Genomic DNA, 17,724 nt, shown 5'->3' with positions numbered 1-17,724 from the left:
CAGGCATGAGCCACTGGCCTTTTTGCTATTATTGTAGTGAATTTTTGCAGGGTGGTGTCTGGCAAGAGATGGAGTGTTCCTGTGTACTGTCTGACCTCCTTTTTCTCTTGATGATAGTGAGGTTTGAACTCAGAGCTTTGTATATGCTAATCAGGCACTTACAAAGCCATTGTATTGATCGTGTGGAGAGGAAGGACGGTAGCGGTTCACCATTATCTAATCTATCTTGGCCATATCCCAGAGGCCCCAGCTCTAAACATCATAATTAGATTATTTCTACTCTATTAATAACTCACAGGAAAACTTAGGGATGCACCCAACCCACATCCACATTACAGCACCTTTCAGGTAGTTTCCTGTCAAGTGACAAGGTTGCCAGCCAAGACTGAGCTCTCCTAACTTATTTTTACCACTGTGGCTGGAGAAATCCTAATTTCTGGTAGCACAGTCTCCATCATACATATCATTAATGTCTTAGTGGTAAATTGGAAATGCTAGTGACAAAAACCATGCCACTGGTAGCCAGGAGTTGGTGGCTCACACCTGTAATCCTAGCTACTTAGGAAACAGATCAGAGAATCACAGTTCAAAGCCACCCGGGGCAAGAAAGTTCATGACTCTTATCTTTAATTAACCATCGAAAAGTTGGACATTGAGCTGTGGCTCAAATGGTAGAGTGATAGCCTTGAGCACAAAAGCACAGGGACAGTGCCTAGTTCCAGCCCTAGGACTGGAGCAGAAAAAAAAAGAGTCTACTGGTGATTTGGTCTGGAGAATGCCCACTGTGGTGTGGAGAAAAGTGGGGGTGTGGTGGTTAGGGAGAGCCTGTCCTGATGCTTTTTTTTCTCTAGCTTTCCCCCACTTTTTATGTTGTGAGTGAATTCATTGTTCTAGTCTGCACAGAGACCTGCCCTTGGATGGCTTACTATAGAAGGAAATAATTGCACCACTACAGCAGGCACTGAGAGTCAGCCCCTTGTAAAGCAGTAACAACTTAATCAGACTGATAAATAAACTAAAGCAGGAGAGAGCTGTACCAGCAGGGGTTAGGACTGAGTCCTTGCAGTCCTGCCTCTTTAGCTGAGGGTGAGCAAGGCATTAAGGTGGGAGAGGGTACAGCATGTCAAGGACCTCAGGTAGCTCTCAGAGAAAAGGTAGAAAGGTTACAAGGATGGAGATTGGAATGGAACTTAGGTACTGTGCCATAGATTGTTCTCTTTTGAGGGTTTTGAAGAGTTTGGAAAAACGTCAGCCTTTTCAAGAGCTCATTCTGGGGCTGGAGGCATGGTTCAAGTGGGAAAGTGCCAACCAAGCAAGTGTGAAGCCTTGAGTTCAAATCCCAGTACTGGCTAAAACAAAACAAAACCATCTGGCAGCTGTGTGGGGAAGAACAGGGTGGGAAAGCAACAAGCCTAAGTCAAGTAGTGAAGGTTCAGGTCTGTGGTAATGATTCTGATAGACCTAAATTTCACAGGGTTTCTTTTTCTTGTGATTGCAGTTGTGAGTGCTGAGGTGCTCAAAGCCCAAGAAGAATGGGAAGCTGTGGACACCATCCAGCCAGGCCCAGGTAACTGCGGGAACAGCACTGAGCACACGGTGCGGCTGTCAGCAGAAACTCCATCCACATGTGCAGCTGTACATAGACACCTGTGACTAGAGCCAGAGACAGAATTCCTGAGTGTTCTCATTTTGTAACTGCAGGATGTAGAAGAAAGTCCCTTTCCCAAGTCCAGAATGATACCTCAGGAGGAAAGAGGAATGCACACCACAGGGAAAGGGCTGCGGTTCCCGCCCCTCTTCAGGGAGGACAGGGAGCACCCAGATCAGAGTCGGCCTCTGTGCAGGGTGACAAGGACACAGAGGATGGAGGCAGACAGCTAGGGCCCCTGCATGAGGCTGGGGCAGACGCCACCTGCCCAGCGTCTGTGAAGGCTGAGTAAAAGTTGTCTCAAGTCCCTTTCTGATAGAGGTCTGGGAGTCCCACCAAACCCCCGGAGACATTTTGTAGTGATAATGCTGATAATGCTCTACAGGTTATAAGAAGGGATAGGAAAGAGGGTCCTCTAGAGGGAGTGAGAAGGGGCAAAGTAGAAATTAGGAAAGGCTTCAGAACAAACCAGTGGCATTCACACTCTATGCATACCTATTCCAGGAGTGACTTGCTCCCTCAGACATAAGTAAAATTTAGGGAGTTCTGTAAGGGCAGGTCTGGGAGGTCAGTCATCTGATCTCTTCACAGAGGTCAGCTAGCAAGACAAAACAAGAGGTCAGCATGGCAGATTATGCCCGCTCCTTGTGCTGTAGTTGTGAGCTATCCAGCTGGAAGCCAGAGCTTAGCTCAGAGTTGGCAACCAGCAGGCATTCCGTGTTTGCTGATGGAATAACTACTGTTCTAAATCTTCAGGTATCTTCCTTTTTGCCCCTGGGAGCCAGGCCAGCTCAGACCAGCCTGGACAGCTCGTCTCCTTCAGTGAAGCTCTGCAGCATTTCCAGACTCTGGACCTCTCCTCCTTCAAGGTATGGCAGTGGGGAGGCTTGGGGGGCTCCAGCAAGTTCCTTCTGCCCAGGAGCCGGGTTTCCATCTCCGCAGGATAGGGCACTGCGTAAGCAAGATAGAAGCTTCCAATTGAAGGCCCAGCCTCACCTAAGAAATCTTCAAGTACGGTATCACAGCAATGCGTGCAGGTCCCTCATAGTGCTGGGGATATCTGGAGTTGAGGATGATGGAGCTCCTTGGGAAAGTGAGGCAAACTGCCTGGGATTCAGAGTATTTCATTGCTAATGGAGGAAAATTCCCTGAGGGAGACAGCAGCTATTTGAGAAGTTTCAAAAATTGTAGGATTGCTATACTGCTGATGATAGGTAAACCTTGGAGGAAGATTTCTGAGCAGCTGTTACCAGAACAAATAGAAAACAGCTTTTTTAAAAAAAGTGGGATTATGGGCTGGGGATATAGCCTAGTGGCAAGAGTGCCTGCCTGGGATACACGAGGCCCTAGGTTTGATTCCCCAGCACCACATATACAGAAAACGGCCAGAAGCGGCGCTGTGGCTCAAGTGGCAGAGTGCTAGCCTTGAGTGGGAAGAAGCCAGGGACAGTAGTGCTCAGGCCCTGAGTCCAAGGCCCAGGACTGGCCAAAAAAAAAAAAAAAAAAAAAAAAAAAAGTGGGATTGGGCTGGGGATATGGCCTAGTGGCAAGAGTGCTTGCCTCATATACATGAAGCCCTGGGTTCAATTCCCCAGCACCACATATATAGAAAATGGCGAGAAGTGGTGCTGTGGCTCAAGTGGCAGAGTGCTACTCTTGAGCAAGAAGATGACAGGGACAGTGCTCAGGCCCTCAGTCCAGGCCCCAGGACTGGCACAAAAAAACCAACAAAGTGGGATTGGAAAAAGAATTCTTGGGGGAATAAAAGTTGTGAGGTACCAGGTCAGTGGCTCCCACTTGTAATACTAGCTACTCAGGAGGCTGAGATCTAAGGATCTCAGTTCAGAGCTACCCTGGGCAGGAAAGTCTGTGAGATTCTTACCTCCAATTAACTATCAAAAAGCCAGAAATGGCACTGTGGCACAAAGCAGTAAAGCACTAACCTTGTGCACTAAAGCTCAGGGACAGTGTTCAAGCTCTGAATTGAAGCCCCAGGACAAGCAAGCACCCGCACGCACACACGCACGCACGCGCACGCACACACGAAACAGTGTGAGACATTCTGGGATGTCTTGAATGACTAGTAATAAGTTTCGGGGAATATGATTTCAGGCATTTAATCTGAAACCTGGCTCAGGCAAGAGAGGCCAAGGAGACAGAAATTGAGTTGCCTGATAAAATTCAGAAGCAGACTATTCAATGGCTGGCCATAATGGCCCTGCCCATGGAAGCCAGCATGACCTAGTGCAGGAAGTGCTGGTGAACCAGAAGGTTCCAGCCGCCCTGCAGTGACATCTGACTCCCATAAATCCCCACTCAACCTCTGTGGGCCCTGTTATCCGAGAAGTAGAGAAGGAAGTTGTTAGCTTTTTAGTTCGTGTCCCTAGAGGGACAGAAAGATGAATATACAAGGGTAGAAGTGATCTGGCGGGGAACCCTGGCCAGGCTTTTGCCTGACCCTATAGAGGATTTCCCAGTTAGGCACCTGGATGCTGGTGATGCTTATGCTTGATGATATTTCTCCTTGCAAAGAATATAGGAGTTTGAACAGAGCTTATTACCTCGGACATCTCAGCAGATAGCTTCCATTTTTTCCTCCTTTCAAAGACCAACCATTTAGTTTAGAGGTGCTAACTGACTTTTAGTTGATCACATTCGTTAAGGCAGGGAAATCAATACAATACTCTGCTCATTGCTTGCTTCTTCCTCCCCAGAAAAGAATCCAGCCAACCGTTCGAAGAACTGGGTTCGCTGCCCTCCGGCACTGCCTCTTCGGGCCTCCAAAGCTCCACCAGGGTCTTCGGGAAGAAAGGGACCTGGTCCTGACCATAGCTCAGTGTGAGTGCATGGGCTCCGCCGCAGAACAGAGGCCGCGTGTGTAATCAGAACAGTGCTCTTGGCCCACCCATTGGCTGAGGCTAAGCCAGGGCTCTTGCATGTACCATGTTGGTGGGGGAGAATGGAATCAGAGCTTGAGGCGCACCCAGTCCTATCCTAAGGGACAGCCCAGCAGAGAGTGTTGGTTGGTGTGTTTTGGGGCAGGTGGTTTGGACAGTCAAGATCCAATGCATGGACGAATCCTCCAGACCATCTACAAGAAGCTGACAGGCTCCAGGTTTGACTGTGCCCTCCACGGAGACCACTGGGAGGACCTGGGCTTCCAGGGTAAGAGGAGCAATGGCTCATTTTTTCTTGCCCCTGATTCCAGGATCTGAATGAAAGGCCAGATGGTCTTCTCCCTGCCAGGCCAGCATGACGAGGCAGGACACAGAGGGGAAGCAGCGGAGGAGGGGGAAGCAGATGCAGAGACCCAGGGCAGCACTCTGTTGGAAAATTAGTAAGGAGAATAATTGAGAGCTTGACAAGCATGATGAGAGAGGGGCTGGGAATATGGCCTAGTGGCAAGAGAGCTCGCCTGGAATACATGAAGCCCTGGGTTCGATTCTCCAGCACCACATATCTAGAAAACGGCCAGAAGTGGCGCTGTGGCTCAAGTGGCAGAGTGCTAGCCTTGAGCAAAAAGAAGCTAGGGACAGTGCTCAGGCCCTGAGTCCAAGGCCCAGGACTGGCAAAAAAAAAAAAAAAAAGAATGATGAGATAAAAGGTTGCTTTATGGCCTCCAAGGTTTGTGGTCTCATGCACAGATGGAAACCACTGCAATTATATGATTTGGAATCTAATTTGCTTGGGTTTTCACTTTTTAATGAAAAAACAACTTTAAAAAAAATCAGTCATGGGGCTTGAATTTAGGGTCTGGGTGCTATCCCTCACCTTTTGTGTTCAAGACTAGCACTCTACAACTTTGAGCCATAGAACCATTTCCAGTTTTCTCATTGTTAATTAGAGATAGTCTCATGGACTTTCCTGCCTGGGTTGGCTTTGAACCATGATCCTCAGGTCTCAGCCTCCTGAGTAGCTAGGATTACGGGCATGAGCCACCAGCACCCAGCTTCCAGAGGGAAAAGAAAAGAAGAGAAAAAAAATGTATATATACACACATACATACATATATATATACATATACATGTATGTTTTCATATATTTACGTATACAGAATTGCAATAAACCAACTTCACTTATTTTGAAATTATACTGGTTTATTTTTCCAGTCATATCAAGTCATATAAGTCTGGGAATTGGCAAGGTGTTTAAGCCCCTGCATTCTTCCTCATCCATAGCATAATTGTTCTAAATATGTCTTCTCTGTTTATGGAGAATCGCATCAGGCAATGTTAGTATTCTTATTCCAGTCATCAAACATAATTTTAATTAGCTTTGCAGCTGGTGCTGGTAACTCAGGAGGCTAAGATCTGAGGATCCTGAGTCAAAACAGCCTGGGCAGGAAAGTCCGCGAGACTCTTCATTTCCAATTAATCAACAAAAAGCCAGATGTAGATGTGTAGTGCAATTGCTAGAGGATCAACCTTGAGGGCAAAAGCTAAGGGAGCATGCCCAGTGCTGAGTTCAACCCCCAGTAACCAAAGAGAAAGAGGAAGAAAGGGAAGGAAGAGTGACATTGTTTAAAAAAAAAAAAAAAGGAATGTACTCATTACCTGACTTATGAAATGGTAGTCCCTCTGTATGCCACCTTAATAAGATTATATTAAGAAAAAAAGAGGGGAGAGGAGGAAAGCAAAGAAAGAGAGGAAAAAAGAAGGAAAAAGAAAGAGAGGAGAGAGATAGAAAGAAAGGAAAGAAAGAAAAAGAGAGGGAGGCTAAACCAGGTCCCAGAAACTCAAGAGCAAGACTTCACAAGCCTGGCTCACTGGCTCCCCATTTGCTCCCCATTCTGTTACAGGAGCAAACCCAGCCACGGACCTGAGAGGGGCGGGCTTTCTTGCCCTCCTGCATCTGCTGTACCTGGTGATGGACTCAAAGACTTTACCTATGGCCCTGGAGATTTTACGCCTGTCTCGTCACCATATCCAGGTGGGACTTGGGTGGGAAGCGCGAGGAGAGGTCTGAGGAGCCAGACCCTGAGCAGCCAGGAGGACTTTGCAGGTCCTATCTCTGGTTGCTCAGGGCTTTCAGGATGGTGGAGGCAAACTTGGGGAAGGCTTCTCTGTCTGTCTGTGCACCCTGGCATCTGAGCTCTACCACTCATTAGCTGTGGGCCTCCAGCAAGTTTTTTGGCAACTTGGTTTTCTCCCCTGCAGAAGGGAATTCATGGAGCTTTAAAACTGGCTCACTGGAGCTCATGGTATTATACAAGAAACACTTGCACACAGTGAGGCACTGCTTCCACTCTGCGCCCTAGGGAAATCCTTGCAGTGTTGGTGCTGCTCCTTCCTCTGAAGGGGGGAGTTAGTCTTCAGATGACCCATGGGCCTGCTGACAGCCTATACCCCTTGGTCTCTGTCCAAATCTGTCTTCTGGGGGAGGTATGATAATTTACTCTAGTAGTAAACTGATTCTCTCTCCATTGTGGAAAACTGATCTGCCCTGCTTCCTTTTCTTTGTCTATCCAGACTCATGGGAAGTAGAATTCATTTGTTCAGTATGAGCTTAATACAGAGAAAGTAATTAATGTTGACTTTTTTAGTTTGTGCACTTGGAAAGAGAGTTGCCATTAACTTTTTTTAAAAGATAGAACAAAGTCGGGCACTGGTGGCTCGCAACTGTAATACTCAGGAGGTTGAGACCTGAGGATCGAGGTTCAAAGCCAGACCAGGCAAGAGAGTCTATGAGACTCTTATCTCCAGTTAACCACCAGAAAACCAAAAGTAGAGCTGTGGTTCAAAGTGATAGAGTACTAACCTTGATCAAAATAGCTCAGGGACAGTGCCCAGGCCCTGAGTTCAACTATCATGACTGACTAAATAAATAAATAGAAGAACAAGTTGAAAGATACATCCAACTTCCATGTAGAGATGTTAATAAACAGTTGGAAATATGAATATAGAATTAAGGAGAAAGTTCTAGGTTTAAGAATAAAATTGGAGAATTGTCAGCACATTGAACAGTGACTATCTATGACTGTCCTCGGGCCAGAAATATCACCATCACCTGGGAACTTGTTAGAAACACATATTTTGAGACCATGTGATGGCACACTCCTGTAGTCCAGCACTCAGGAGGTTGAGGCAGAAAGAGCTTGAGTTCAAGGACAGCCTGGGTTACATAGCAAGACCTACATAAAAGAAAATGAAGCCAGGTGCCAGTGGCTCACACCTGCAATGCTAATTACTGAGCAAACTGAGATCTGAGGGTCAAGGTTTGAAGCCATCCAGGCAGGAAAGTTCATAAGACTCATTTCCAATTAACCACTAGAAAACAGGAAGTAGAGGCTGGGGATATGGCCTAGTGGCAAGAGTGCTTGCCTCGTATACATGAGGCCCTGGGTTCGATTCCTCAGCACCACATATACAGAAAATGGCCAGAAGTGGCGCTGTGGCTCAAGTGGCAGAGTGTTAGCCTTGAGCAAAAAAGAAGCCAGGGACAGTGCTCAGGCCCTGAGTTCACGGCCTAGGACTGGCAAAAAAACAAACAAAAAAAAAAAAAAAAACAGGAAGTAGTGCTGTGCCTCAAAGTGGTAGAGTGCTAGCCTTGAGTGGAAAAAATTCAAAGACAGCACCCAGGTCCTGAGTTTAAGCTCCACAACTGACAAAAAGAGAAAAGAAATGAAGTCAGGTGCTGATCACTCCTAGATACTCAGGAGGCTGAGATATGAGGAGGGTTATCTCCAATTAAGCCAGAAGTAGAGCTGTGTCTCAAGTGATAGAGCACTAGCCTTGAGCAAAAAAGCTTAGGGACCAGATGGAGGCAGCGAGACAAAGACAGGACACAGAGAGATACAGACATACAGAGACACAGATACAGAGATGGAGAGACAGTACAAGAAAGACAGTACAAGAAAGAGAGAGGTAAGACACTAAACAGAATAGAAACCATTTTTGTCCAAGACTCAGTTTCCCATAGATGGGTTTATAGGTTGTATAAGCAAATGGAACCAAAAGGGAATAGCTGGTACTGTGCAAGAGAAACAGGCAAACAGAAATGTCTCTGTCTTTCCTGCACGGTGTGATTGGGCTTCTTAAATGAAGGGATTTGACAAAGATTAAAGGGAATACTTTATTATTACGCCGATCAAGGCAACATGAATTTCTCACTGGAGTTTCTCCAACCTGGAACACAGGCCTGGATGTGTGTTTCTAAAATATTTGGGGAATAGTTCTTTTTTGTTGTTGTTGTTGTTTTTGTTTTTGTTTTTGTTGCCAGTCCTGGGGCTTGGACTCAGAGCCTGAGCACTGTCCCTGGCTTCTTTTGCTCAAGGCTAGCACTCTGCCACTTGAGCCACAGCGCCACTTCTGGCCTTTTCTATATATGTGGTGCTGGGGAATCAAACCCAGGGCTTCATGTATACGAGGTGAGCACTTTACCAGTAGGCCATATTCCCAGCCTGGGGAATTGTTCTTAAACCTCCAGAATCTTGAAGATTAGATATGCTAAGATGAAGAAAGGGAGGTTGTGGAAAGAAAGAAATGAATAATAAAATAGAAGGAGGAAAGGTGGGAGAAAAATGGGAGAGAAGGTAACAAGTTTGACATGAATTGTACTCACTACCTTACATATGTAACTGTAAACCCTCTGTACATCACCTTGACAACAAAAATTAAAATAAAGTAGTTTAAAAAAAAAGCTTAGGGATAATGCTCAGGACCAGCTCATGTGCACACACACAATAAATAGGAAGAGAGGAAAGAAGGAAAGAGAAGAAAAGAATAGCATAGCACATTCTAGGGCCCATCCTCAGATTCTCTGAATCCTATGTTGTAACAAACCCCCGCAGGAAATTCTGAGAACCACTGGGAAGGATCTTGCATACATTTGTGAAACTGGAGGGTGACTGCCTGGGGAAAGGGCATGTTCTAAACTGCTCCATAGAGGAGCTCAGGAGACCCAGTCTCTGGAAGCTACAGGAAGAAAGCACATGGCGCAATCCTGGACTGCTGGCTCATGTGCTGACTGATCTCAGGATTGTTTGGATATGTGACTAGGGACTAGGGGATCACAATAGGAGTACTTTTGTTGTTGTTGTTGTTGTTGTTGTTGTTGTTCCAATTCTTTGGGGCTTGAACTCTGGGCCTGGGCTGGGTCCCTGAGGTCCTTTTGCTCAAGGCTAGCACTCCACCACTGGCCACAGTGCTACATCCGGCTTTTTTTGTGATTAATTGGAGATAAGAGTCACACCAACTTTTCTGCCTGGGCTGGCTTTGAACCACAGTCCTCCAATCTCAGCCTCTTAAGGACTACGAGCATGAACCACCGGCACCTGGCTTAATGGGAATACTTTGAGTAGGTATTAGAAGCAGAAGGCTTTGATGTAGGTTGGGTTTAATAGGGAATGGGAGGGACAAATTGGAGACAGTAAGTATAGATAGTTTTTTTCAAGGAATTTTCTTGCAATGAAGAGCAAAAGCAATGGTAATGGGTAAAGATATTTTTAAGGAGCTTTTGTTTTGTTTTGGTTTGGTTTTTTTTGGCCAGTCCTAGGGCTTGAACTCGGGGCCTGAGCACTGTCCCTGGCTTCTTTTTGTTTGAGGCTAGCACTCTGCCACTTGAGCCACAGCGCCACTTCTGGCCATTTTCTGTATATGTGATGCTGGGGAATGGAACCCAGGGCTTCATGTACACAAGGCAAGCACTCTTGCCACTAGGCCATATCCCCAGCCCTTAAGGGGTTTTTGTTTTTATATATTTCCAATGTCAGAAAATTTGTGCAGTGGCAGTATCCTCTAATAACATGGAAGTCAAAGCTGAAGTCTTCTAGAGAGGATGGGGGGAATGGTCAGAAACGTAGCAGAATATCTCCCCCACCTCCAGGCCCAGCAATAGGAGGGCTGTGGGAGAAAAAGCCCTGAGCACTTGACAGCACTGCCCCCCGAACCGCCTGTCCCCAGCGGAGAGCTCGGTCCTCACGCAGACTGAGATCACATCGCAAGCATTGACCATGACCTCCGAGCCAGGAGCAGGTGGCACAGTTGGGAAAAGTGGGGCAGGGTGCAAGATGAGGACAGACCAAGGGCAGCCCAGGACCAGGAAATCGGGACAGATTTGTTGTAATATGAAGAGGTACAAAAAAACAGAAGGAGATTGGCCCTCACATACTCAAAATAAATAGAGGTGCAAAAGTAGTTCAGAGAGCTTCCATATACCAACTTCACCCAAAATAATCTTGTATAACCCTAATATAGTTATCAAAACCAAGAAATGATTAACCAAACTACAGCCTTTGTTCAGACTATGTTAAATTTTCTTCTGTTTGTCACCTGTACTTGGATCCATTATGTTTGGTTCTCCTGTTCCTTTAGTTTCTTCCAACACCTAAAGCTGTTCAGTGATTTTTTTGCCCTTCATGACCTTGACATGTTTGAGAGGACTGCTCAGTTACTTTGTATCATGCCCCGCAATCTGGGTTTGTCTGATGTTTTTATAAAATTCAATCAAGGTTATGCATTTGGGTAAGACCGGCACCGCGAGAGTGACAGGACCTCCTCAGGGCCTCATATAAAGGTGCACCCACTGTGGGGATGGCTTCTCCACTGATGATAACAGGCCACCTGGTGAAGATGATGCTGGCTGTGTTTCTGTGCTTATAAAGCTATTGGTTGTAGCTAATAACTGTCTTAAGGAAAGCTACTTTGACACTATGCAAATCCTATTTATCCTCAAACTTTTACTTGTCACTGTGTGTGTGTGTGTGCGCGCGTGCTCATGTGCGTGCACACAGTATTGGGACTTGAACTCAAGATCTAGGTGCTATTTCCTAATTATTTTAGCTGAGGAGTGGCTCTTTACTACTTAAGCCACAACTTCCAGCTTTTTGGCAATAAGAGTCTCATGAACTTTCCTGCCCAGGCTGGCTTCAAACCATGGTCCTCAGATCTCAGCCAGGTCCTAAGTACCTGGGACAACAGCCATGTACCACCTCCCTGACTAGCAATTCCAGTGTTTCAATGTAAAACTTGACCTCCAGCCCGTACAGCTTTGCTCAACACATTTTCTGGATGTAGTCTATAAAGCTGAGGGACAGTTGGAGGACACCTATTTGCTAGCAGCTGGTCCTGTTCTCTCCTAAAGAGGGAGCTGAAGTTTTTTTGAGTCCCTAAGCAACACTGGGAAGTATTTTAGCTCCAGAAAACATTGTTTATGTCTTAGGGAAAGTGCTGAAGGAAAGAGACATTTAGAGCTAGAATCAAGGTCTTTCATAAGTACCCTGTAAAACTGTTTCTGAGAGTAGGGGTAGATCTTTAATGAATAATTATATTTTACCATACTCTTGCTCTTTATTTTTAGACGGAAAAAAGTCAAGAGAAAGGATAATATCATGCAAGTATATATGGTAATGAGACAGGAAGTAATGATGTATATATGAAAGCATAAGTGCATTGCTGCTGTCTTCAGCAAGGATGATGTCTTCTGACAAGGATAATAATGGTGAACATTTGTTCACGTTTACTTGGGCAAAGTTACACTTAGTATGTCAAGCATATGATTTCACAGTAAGGCTTACAGTACTCTGTGAGATAGAGGGATAATAGAAATGAGCTGGAAACAATGAAACTCATCTTGTACTTTTTGTAATGACTAGCAATTTGACTTCCTCTCTTACAGCATGGGTATTGGGCTCTCAAAATCACTCCAGAAGGGGCGATTTGCTAGGACTTGGAGGAATGCTAGGCTCTGATAGGACTCAGCTAATCATTATACTCATACTCACAGCCAAATTAGGAAAGCAGATGCAAGGTCAGCAAAGAGGCAAAGTGCACAGGACCAAGGGGTCCAGAAGCCTTCACCCAGCTGGGCATGGTGCCCATTCCATAATCCCCACACTTGTGGAAGCAGGAAGATCATGAATTTGAGTATAGTAGGGGCTACATAATGAAAGCCTGTCTCAAACTGAAGTCCTTTCTCAAGGGACTTACGCAAGATACACTGAACTCTTCCAGCACACAATGTGTGGTACATGTAAACTGTTGCTAATCAGGGAAAAGAGTTTTTTTTGTTTTGTTTTGTTTTTGCCAGTCCTGGGCCTTGGGACTTGGGGCCTGAGCACTGTCCCTGAATTCTTTTTGCTCAAGGCTTGCACTCTGCCACTTGAGCCACAGCGCCACTTCTGGCCGTTTTCTGTATACGTGGGAATTGAACCCAGGGCTTCATGTATAGGAGGCAAGCACTCTTGCCACTAAGCCATATCCTCAGTCCTGGAAAAGGGTTTTTATTAAGATCTGATCATGCTCTGCCAAGCACATACCAAAATTCTAGAATCACAGGCCAAGCACTGGTGCCCTACACTTGTAATCCTAGCTCCTTAGGAGGCTGAGATCAGAGGATTAAGGTCCCAAGCCGGCTGGGCTGAAAAGTCTTCAAGACTTCATCTTCAGTTAACCAGCAAAAAGATTGGAGGTGATGCTCAAGTGGTTTAGCACACCAGCTTTGAGCAAGGAAGGTAAGAGCGCAAGGCCCTGAATTCAAGCCCAGAGGTGAGCATAAAAACAGTAAATTATAGAATCACAGAGGAAAGCATATGTTTAGCATATATTTTGCCTGTTCAAGCAGACCAGGAAATATGAGCCAGCCTTATCAGGGAATGGTGGAAACCAGTTCAAAATCTAAGTACCCAGATGCCAGCCACAACCCTGCTTGTAAGCAGTACATTGTAAGAGATTCGGTCAGCAGGCCTGCCACCTTAACCCTTTCACAACATTCAGGAATTTCTTTCCTGAATTTCATTTTGAGAGACAGTTCTATGGCACAGTGTAACAGAATTTTCTTCTGAGAAGCAAATAAACATAAGCCTTTGGCTCTTGTTCTGTTCTAAGGAATACAGCTACCTGCATCCTGTGTGTCCCTCTTAGTGTGTGTCTGTACATGTGCTATTAAGGAAGCTAATACGTCACAACTGTAGGTTCCCTGGGAAAATGCCCTTTCTGTTTAGAAACCAAGCTTGGTTGGCTTTGTTTGGTTTTGTATTGTTTGTGAGTACTGGGGCTTGGACTCAGGGCCTGAGCACTGTCCCTGGCTTCTTTTTGCTCAAGGCTAGCACGCTACCACTTGAGCCACAGTGCCACTTCTGGCTTTTTCTGTTTATGTGGTGCTAAGGAATCGAACTTAGGGCTTCATGCATGCTAGGCAATCAGTCTACTGCTAAGCCACATTCCCAGCCCCACTTCCTGGCTTTTTCTGTGATTAATTGGAGATAAGAATCTCACAGGCTTCCTGCCCAGGCTGGCTTTGAATCATGATCCTCAGATCTTAGTCTCCTGAGTATCTAGGATTATAGACATGAGCCACCAGCACCTAGAACTTGGTTGGGTTTTGTTGTTGTTGTTTTGTTTTTGTTTTTGTTTTTGTTTTTTGCCAGTCCTGGGGCTTGAACTCAGGGTCTGAGCTCTGTCCCTGGCTTCTTTTTGCTCAAGGCTAGCACTCTACCACTTGAGCCACAGCGCCACTTCCAGCATTTTCTATAATATGTGGTGCTGAGGAATCAAACCCAGAGCTTCATGTATACAAAACGAGCACCTTACCACTAGGCCATATTCCCAGCCCAGTTGGTTTTATTTTTACTAGATATTAGGAAGGAGCCAGGACCCCAGTGGCTCCTGCCTATAGTGCTAGCTACTCAGGAGGCTGAGATCTGAGGAACATGGTTCAAAGCCAGCTTGACCAGGAAAGTCGGTGAGACTTTGTCCAATTAACTAGCAAAAAAGCCACAAGTAGAGCTGTGGCTAAAGTAATAAGGTACCAGCATTGAGCTAAAAAAAACTAAGGGACAGCACCCAGACCCTGAGTTCAAGCCCCAATACAAACACAAAAAAAATTAGGAAAGAACTTACCCCTCTAAAAAGAAAGCATTAAAGTGTTTAACATGAGTATTTGTCTATGTATTTATGGATATATATATATATATATACACATATATGGATAAACATAAGAAAAAGAAAGACGCATTAAGGTGGACCCATCTTGGTTAAACACACTCCCATACCCCTGCTGCATCCTTCGATGTAACCTGCACAGTGGCTTTTTGGGCATTTGTGTTATTGTGAGATGGGATGTGCCAGCAAGGCAAGGTGGCCTTTTTACCTACTCAGCATCTTCTCTGTTTCTGAATGAGGTACCTGTGAGCAGCCAGATAGCCAGACCAGAGGGAGAATAGATTAAGCACTTACAGAAGGAGTAAGACACCTGTGGCTCACATGTGTAATCCTACCTGTTCAGGAGGCTGAAATCTGAGGATTGCGGTTCAAAGCTAGCTCCTGCAGGAAAGTCTGTGAGGCTCTTATTTCCAATTAACTACCAGAAAACCAGAAATGGAGCTGTGGGCCCAAGTGGTATAGCACTCACCTTGAGCAGAAAGCTCAAGGATCGTGCTCAGGCCCCAAGTTCAAGCCCCAGGACTGGCACACCAATAAAGAACCAATAGATATCAGGCATTGGTGGCTCATGTCTATAATCCTAGCTACTGAGGAGACTGAGATCTGGGGATTGCAGTTCAAAGCCAGCCCTGGCAGAGAAAGTTCATGAGACTCTTATCTCCAGTTACCTACCAAAAATGGAGAGATGGAGCTGTGGCTCAAGTGGTAGAGCACTAGCCTTGAGCAGAAAAGCTCAGGTAAAGTACCTAGGCCCTGAGTTCAAGCCCCAGTACTAGCACTAAAACAAAAAGAAAAGAAAGCAAGAATCTATAGAGTTAGGGAACTGAGCTTTATGATTCTTGTATTCATCCCCACTCTGGAAGGTAACCCGGTCCCTGAGCATCAGGAAGAGCAAGGAGAAGGCTGGAATGTTAAAGAGGCTGGAGAGCTGGCTCATGGTCACGAATACCAGCTGAGGGGCAAATAAGCACAGGCAGAATCCTGGTTCCTAGGCTTTAGGAAAGCTTTATTTATTTTTTTTAATTTTTTTTTTTTGGCCAGTCCTGGGCCTTAGACTCAGTGCCTGAGCACTGTCCCTGTCTTCTTTTTGCTCAAGGCTAGCACTCTGCCACTTGAGCCACAGCGCCACTTCTGGCCATTTTCTGTATATGTGGTGCTGAGGAATCGAACCCAGGGCCTCATGTATACGAGGCAAGCACTCTTGCCACTGGGCCATATCCCCAACCCCTAGGAAAGCTTTATAAGGTCACCGAGCCTGAGCTTCCTTGTCTGAAAGAGGAGAAGAGGCAGCAGTAATATCAGCTTCTGCCTCCAAGGCTGGGACTGCTTTCAGGCCACACTATAGGGTGCTGATGACAGAAAGAACATAAGGAGACATCTGGAATGACCACTGACTTGCTCCCTCCTGCCCCATTCCAGCAGTTTCCTTTCTGTTTGATGTCCGTGAATATCACACGCATTGCCATCCAGGCCTTGAGGGAGGAGTGTCTCTCCAGGTAAGTCCTCCCCACTGCCACCAGCAGAGCCTAGGCCCCTCCCACTCCAGCCTTATTCTCCACAGCTCCCTTCCTCACCTGCTGGCCCCTCCAGAACCTGCTCAGAGCCTCCGTGTGCCTGTCTTTCAGCCCATCTCTCTGTTCCAAACTGAGCCCGATGCCTTCCTCAGTTTGGACCAAGAGGGAGGGCAGAAAAGCCAGCAGGTGTTGCCCTTCATCTGTGGCTAAGCAGATCACTTCCCTTGTCCTGCAGGGAGTGTAATCGGCAGCAAAAGGTCATCCCCGTGGTAAACAGCTTCTACGCCGCCACTTTCCTCCACCTGGCACATGTGTGGAGGACCCAGAAAAAGACCATCTCAGACTCAGGCTTTGTCCTCAAAGGTGTGTTCTTTCTCCTGGTAAGGCGGAGGTCTAAAGACCGCAGTGTGATTGCTAGATGGTTCTAGGCTACACCTCCAGCTTCTGCCCAACCCACCCTCTGGGGCCCACTAATTCTCCATTGTCTGCCAGCACTTCTCTCCCTTTCCAGCAAAAACGGAAGCTGGAGCCCAGCATTGGATTGTCTCTCAGAGTTGAGATGGGCCTGGACATGGTGGGGTGTGTGGTCCCTGGGCTCTGTGGCTTCCCCTGTTTTCTCCATCCTAGGTGACTTAGCTTTGTCTCATAGGATAAGAGTTGAGGTGCTGGGCCCCTGTCTGCTGAGCCATCTAAAGCTCCTTAAGCCTTTAGGTCCCCAATCCTTTCTGTTCCAGACTTGGAAGCACTGGCCAAGAAGAGCCCGCGGCGTCTGCTCAGGACCCTGGACATCTACCTGGCCCAGGTCTCGAAGGGCCAGGCCTCCTTGTTGGGAGCCCAGAAGTACTGTGGGCCTCAGGGCCCTAACTCCAAGGATCTCACCTTCACTGGTGTGTGCGACCTGCAGCCCCCCTCCTCCGAAGGTGCAGGACTGATCTGACCAAACCCACAGACAGACGGGTGGAAAGACGGCGGCTGTGCCACAAGTACTTTCAGAAGGTCTGTGGCACGGCCAAGCCCCATACTGCCTCAGCAGGTGAGATTAGGAAGCTCCTGGATTTGGTTAGAGAAAGCCAAGGACCCTCACCAGCCTGGAATGTTCTGGGCCACTAGACTTGACCCCTTCTCTGAACCACAGAGAATTCTGTCTTATTCCCAGCTGGGGTCCAGTCTACAGCGTTGAATTCCAGGTATCTCAATAACAGAGAACAGATCAGGAGGTAGGACAGCCCCATCAGGCATTCCCATAACCCCATCTGGAAAGAAACTCCCCAGTAGAAGAAGCTAGAATTCCAACTTCCTAACAGCAGTTAGGCTCCGCTGTTTGGTTGGAATTCCAAGAGGAAAAATATAGTAATGGCTGCAGCCAGCAGAGGTCAGCATAACCTAGATGAAACCTCTGGCTGGGCATGCTTTCCCCTCCAGCCCCCGCATTATCAGGGCCCCCTGGGCTTCCATCCTTACACGCATCCAGCCTTCTCTCGCCCCCTCCCTCCTCCATTGTTTGTGATGGAGAAATGGACACGCAGCTAGTCTAGGATCCCTGTGGCTGCCCTGTCCTAACCACTCCAGGCTGGAGCCTCTGGTGGAAGCTGACCCTTCCCTTGAGGATGGTGTTCTAGTCTGGGTGGATGAAGCACATTCACATAAACACCAGCAGTTTTTAAATAAAGGAGTTGTTGTAGTA

At 46.7% G+C, this 17,724-nt stretch overlaps 1 protein-coding gene across 3 annotated transcripts in view; it reads left to right on the top strand.

Annotated features, from left to right (window-relative positions):
* Positions 1-17,724, top strand: part of Elmod3 (ELMO domain containing 3) — a 32,203-nt gene extending 14,479 nt beyond the window's left edge. For 2 of the 3 annotated variants that reach the window (XM_048352583.1, XM_048352585.1), the window contains exons 5-12: positions 1,499-1,567; positions 2,405-2,517; positions 4,363-4,486; positions 4,691-4,813; positions 6,447-6,577; positions 15,946-16,022; positions 16,276-16,403; positions 16,775-17,724. In XM_048352583.1, coding sequence (XP_048208540.1) covers positions 1,499-1,567; positions 2,405-2,517; positions 4,363-4,486; positions 4,691-4,813; positions 6,447-6,577; positions 15,946-16,022; positions 16,276-16,403; positions 16,775-16,977 — 968 coding nt within the window. In that variant the 3' untranslated portion in view covers positions 16,978-17,724. The remainder of the gene's footprint in view (positions 1-1,498; positions 1,568-2,404; positions 2,518-4,362; positions 4,487-4,690; positions 4,814-6,446; positions 6,578-15,945; positions 16,023-16,275; positions 16,404-16,774) is intronic. The other variant, XM_048352586.1, reaches the window with a different exon arrangement.

The sequence above is a fragment of the Perognathus longimembris genome, chromosome 8, assembly GCF_023159225.1.
Source record: "Perognathus longimembris pacificus isolate PPM17 chromosome 8, ASM2315922v1, whole genome shotgun sequence".
Taxonomy (NCBI): Eukaryota; Metazoa; Chordata; class Mammalia; order Rodentia; family Heteromyidae; genus Perognathus; species Perognathus longimembris.
This window is presented reverse-complemented; position numbering and strand designations above follow the sequence as displayed.